A 5,652-nucleotide genomic window follows, 5' to 3' on the forward strand; every position below is an offset into this window, starting at 1 on the left:
GGAGGGGGAGGGACAGAGTGCATCTTGGACACTATCAAAACACTCTTGTGCTTCTTTTCCTTCTTAGTGTTTTCATAAATTCATATATTTTTTATATCCCTGACTTCCCTTGAAGAAATATAGACTAATTGGTTTAATAAAAAAAAGAGAGAGATAGAGACAATGTAATAAAAAGCAGTGGCTCTCAAATTTAATTGTATCCCAAAAGCACTTGGAGCTAGTTTTGACAGATTTCTGTCTAAATCCAAAACTTTCTGTGGAAGCAGAAACTCTGCATTGTTTACAGCTAAAGCTGTTAATGCTGGTGACCAGTATGAGAAACAGTACTAAAAAAAAGATGGTCATTAACTTCCCTTGGAGTCACAGAATCAGTGTCACACCTTGACAATGCATGGTACTTGATCTCTCTGGATGAAGTATCTCAATAGTTGTGTTAGTCAACTTTTCATTGGTATGCCAAAATACCTGAAATTATCAATGTATAAGAAAGAAAGCTGGGCCGTGAGCTCTGGAGCGGGGTGGGCTGCGGGAACTCCACTGCCACCAACGCGGGCGCAGGCCGAGGCCCTACAGGAGCAGCTTAAGATATAACTGAAGAATCAGTAACAGAAGATGACAAGAGAAGAAACTATGGAGGAGTGTATGTTGGCCTGCCATCTGAAGCTGTCAACGTGGTATCTAATCAAACAAAGACTGTACAAAAAATTAAAATAACTTCACAACACAATAATCAAGAGCTTGCTCATCAATTGGAAGGTATCCAGCCAGCCCTGGGGACACTGAAATGTTGCACAGGAAATTCTAAACAGTTGTCACCATGTCCCTCTCCCCTAGTCTTAAGTGCATAGTTAAAACTGTGAGTACAGGTTGAATGTTGTGGTCATGGAATGGATTAGACAATGTGCTGGTCTGGAACTTTTCTGCATCCACTTGGGGAAGACAAGTTAAAATACTTCTGAGATCTGTTGTTGCCCACCTGGGTCTCTGGTTCCATAGCATTTTACATCCCAGTCACACAACACTCCACATAGGTCATGTCTTCTCATTGGGACTTTTTATGATAGTTCTTATATGACAGAAATCCGTATCTGTTTATAACTTAAAATAATAGAGCACTATGAATGAATTACCTAAAGTAATATATTTGTCGCTTATCTTTCACTGTTTCTACTTTGTATTAATTTTTAGCTGTTAATTTGGGAAATGGATTCTTATTAGTCACTCCCCAGTTTTTACTATTTAGTTTCCAAATTCTATTTAAATCTCCTTGATTAGAAACAATGTATCACAGTGCAACATTTAATGATAAATGGTTAAATCTGCATGCCAAATACACATGTTGACTAAAGCTCTTTTTAGTCAAAAGCTTATGTTACTCTAAACACTTGCTAGCCAGAGAATCTCCCATTGTACCATTAATGTAGTCCTGGCATCTTACTGTGCTAATTCTGTACTGTTTTCTGGGACTTAAGATTGAAGGTTAGTGAAGAATCTAGAAAGTTCTTAATTTGCTAATGGTAATGTGTATTCCTGCTGCAAGGCAAATTACCCAATTTATCAATGTATTTCAACAATTAAATGTTTTTATCTTTCAAAAAAAAAAGGAAAGAAAGCTTTATTTGAGGTCATGGTTCAGAAGTTCTACTTGATTGTCTGTAGGCCTCATGGACTTTGGACCAGTGGTGGATCTATACGTCCTGATAGGGGACACTCTGTGAAGCAAAGCTGCTTGCTAGGAAGCAAAGAGAGAGATGAAGAAGACATTGGAAGCCAACATTCTCCTTCAAGGGTACACCCCAATGACTTATCTTCCTCTCACTATGCCCCTACCAGTCAAAGTTTCCACCTATTACAACAGAGAGCTAAAACTCACATTTGTTATCTCAGCTATTCAAGATATAGAGAGCAGGAAGATGACACTTTGAGGCCAGCCTAGGGGAAAAATGAGCAAAATCCCATCTCAATCAATAAGCTGGGCATGGTTAGGCAAGCCAATTAATCCCAAGTACATCAGAGGCCAGAGGCCATAAGTAAGAAGAGTGCAACCAGAAGCCTGCCCAGGCAAAAATCTGAGACTTTATCTGAAAAATAAAAAGAGTTGGAGGCATGGCTTAAGTGGTAGAATACCTGCCTAGAAAGTGTTAGGCACTGAGTTCAAGCCCCAATACCACAGAAGGAAGGAAGGAAGAGAGGAAAGGAGGAAGGGAGGGAGGGAGGGAGGGAGGGAAGGGAGGGAGGGAGAAATTCCAATATGGTCTTTGTCCACTTCAGTGGATTCTCACATGCCCTGCAATATGTGTGCTCAGGCTTAAAGACTGACTTATAACAGAAGGATATTCCATGGTAGAAAGATAATAAGCCCCTGGAAAATTGAACAAAAGAAGGAAACACTTCCACATCTCCTGGGAAAAAAAACAAGAGCCCTAGAAAGACCTGGTAATAAAACTGCCTTCATCCATCACTCTAAATCTCCAGGTCCTTTGAGCTTAGGGAAAAAAATAAAAATGCTTGATTTCCTTCTCTATTTCTTCCAGAGGATAACACAAATCCAGCCAAACATGTATCATGCTGCTCAGTTAATCCTCGGGCTTACAGCCTCATTTAAGAAGCAATGGGACACAGTCCTGTTTTCTCGGAGTTATGCAGTTCATCAGAAGGAATGATGAATTGTTAACTGGGTCTAAGAATTTATAAAATGTTAGGATATTAAATTTACATTCGTAAGCATTCTCCCACATTCAATCTTTGTACTTAAAGATGGAGGCAGTAAATGGTCCCCACTCTGAGGTATTGCATTCCTGGCAGCAAAGAACACTTACCATCAATTAAACATGCTGTTGTGCCTTAGGTGAACATTCCTGATCTTCATGGAGCCCCTCAGGGAGATTTCATTCATCCGTTTCCACAGATGTAGAAAATTAGACTCAAAGGATTCAAGTGAATAGTCCAAGGCCATGACATCATTCAATACATAGATACAGGAGTAGAGAGGGTACTCTCTGGAGACACACTTTTTGGACATCCATCCTGACCCTTTCTTATTATTGGTATATACTATAGTATGTTTGGAATCATACTGTTTGTATAATCCTGAGCAGACTATTTACTGTCTTATTAAAGCATCTTTGCCTATAAAATGGTCAGTGGTATTGCTTACCCTTAAAGTTAAGATCAGTTCAAGTAACCAGATACCAGTGGCTCATGCCTGGTATAATCTGAGCTAGTCAGGAGGCTAAGATCTGAGGAGAAAAGCTAGAAGCCATCCCAGGCAAGGAAATCTGTGAGACTCTTATCTCCAATTAACTAGCAAAGAACCAGAAGTGGAACTGTGTTTCAAGTGGTAGAGTGCCAGCATAGAGCAACAAGGCTAAGGGATAACACCTAGACTCAAGCTCCAGTACTGGCACAAAAAAAATTAACAAATAAAAGATTAGTTTAAGTGCATAGGCCCCTGAAAACTCCTGTTGTCATATGCCGTGCTAGTATTTAATAAGTACCAGCTGTGATGATATTGATGCAGATGGTGTAAAGTGTCTAGAATATAACAAATGATCCAAATAGGTGCAGCTTGCCCCATATCAGTAATTCATATCCATAGCCCTCCTTCAGGATTAAGACTTCAATTTAAACTAAAGTAGCAGCTGATCACCCAAACTGCAAAGCATTTATATAGAAGCCTGGTGGTATTTGGATATAAGGCAATCATCTTACTCATAACCATTTTTCCAAGTCTGATCAATTCTTCCTTAAACCAGTCCATCTCAGACTTTTCTCTGAACAAAGCAACTATATTCTTTTTCTTTGGAAACCCACTTAATGCTCTGCTATAAAGGTCTGTTCTAAACAATCCAAATGCTTTAGGAACTAAAGCACCCAGCACATTTAGAGGGCTTGGTGATAAATCTTCCCAGAAAGACGCATGAAGAACCGTGATGGTGTTTCACTCCATCACTCTCTTACACCACCCACAGACACTAAGGGAAAAGGTAGTGGCAGCATTTTGTAGCACAATTTAAATATTTTGGAACCTGTTGGCTTTGCCGTGAAACATAACTTTCCTAACACTTTCACACTTGTGTTTCATGTCGTCCTATCTTGCAAAACAATAACAAAATAGTTTGAGTGAACAATAATATTTCTCATACAAGTACACCTCCTGCCTTCTCTAGTGTATGTAGGGTTCCATGCTTGGAAGAGCCAATAACCCATTATGCATCCAAGTAAATCAAAGATGTACTTATATCTTCATAATAAATCACAGCAACAGAGAGAAGCTCTCTTCATAGTGAGACCTGAAGATGGTAAAAGAAACAAATACGTGCCTTCTGAGTAAAAAATATATGTGAGAGAGAAGAGAGCAAGGGAAGGGGAGAAAGAAAGGAAAAAGGGGGAAAGAAAGAGGGACACGGCGAGGGAGAAAAGGGAAAGAGGAAAGGGAAAAGAGAAGAGAAAGGAGGGGGAGGGACAGAGTGCATCTTGGACACTATCAAAACACTCTTGTGCTTCTTTTCCTTCTTAGTGTTTTCATAAATTCATATATTTTTTATATCCCTGACTTCCCTTGAAGAAATATAGACTAATTGGTTTAATAAAAAAAAGAGAGAGATAGAGACAATGTAATAAAAAGCAGTGGCTCTCAAATTTAATTGTATCCCAAAAGCACTTGGAGCTAGTTTTGACAGATTTCTGTCTAAATCCAAAACTTTCTGTGGAAGCAGAAACTCTGCATTGTTTACAGCTAAAGCTGTTAATGCTGGTGACCAGTATGAGAAACAGTACTAAAAAAAAGATGGTCATTAACTTCCCTTGGAGTCACAGAATCAGTGTCACACCTTGACAATGCATGGTACTTGATCTCTCTGGATGAAGTATCTCAATAGTTGTGTTAGTCAACTTTTCATTGGTATGCCAAAATACCTGAAATTATCAATGTATAAGAAAGAAAGCTGGGCCGTGAGCTCTGGAGCGGGGTGGGCTGCGGGAACTCCACTGCCACCAACGCGGGCGCAGGCCGAGGCCCTACAGGAGCAGCTTAAGATATAACTGAAGAATCAGTAACAGAAGATGACAAGAGAAGAAACTATGGAGGAGTGTATGTTGGCCTGCCATCTGAAGCTGTCAACGTGGTATCTAATCAAACAAAGACTGTACAAAAAATTAAAATAACTTCACAACACAATAATCAAGAGCTTGCTCATCAATTGGAAGGTATCCAGCCAGCCCTGGGGACACTGAAATGTTGCACAGGAAATTCTAAACAGTTGTCACCATGTCCCTCTCCCCTAGTCTTAAGTGCATAGTTAAAACTGTGAGTACAGGTTGAATGTTGTGGTCATGGAATGGATTAGACAATGTGCTGGTCTGGAACTTTTCTGCATCCACTTGGGGAAGACAAGTTAAAATACTTCTGAGATCTGTTGTTGCCCACCTGGGTCTCTGGTTCCATAGCATTTTACATCCCAGTCACACAACACTCCACATAGGTCATGTCTTCTCATTGGGACTTTTTATGATAGTTCTTATATGACAGAAATCCGTATCTGTTTATAACTTAAAATAATAGAGCACTATGAATGAATTACCTAAAGTAATATATTTGTCGCTTATCTTTCACTGTTTCTACTTTGTATTAATTTTTAGCTGTTAATTTGG

At 39.4% G+C, this 5,652-nt stretch overlaps 1 protein-coding gene across 1 annotated transcript in view; it reads left to right on the forward strand.

The window, feature by feature from the left end:
- The window catches only part of LOC105999281, a 101,411-nt gene extending 98,748 nt beyond the window's left edge, over positions 1 to 2,663 (forward strand). Inside the window, 3 exon segments of the mRNA XM_013034256.1 lie at positions 491 to 756; positions 1,605 to 1,789; positions 2,535 to 2,663. Of these exon segments, the coding sequence (XP_012889710.1) occupies positions 491 to 756; positions 1,605 to 1,789; positions 2,535 to 2,663 (580 nt within the window).
- Positions 2,664 to 5,652: the final 2,989 nt, after the last annotated feature.

Source organism: Dipodomys ordii, unplaced genomic scaffold (assembly GCF_000151885.1).
Source record: "Dipodomys ordii isolate 6190 unplaced genomic scaffold, Dord_2.0 Scaffold186, whole genome shotgun sequence".
Lineage (NCBI taxonomy): Eukaryota > Metazoa > Chordata > Mammalia > Rodentia > Heteromyidae > Dipodomys > Dipodomys ordii.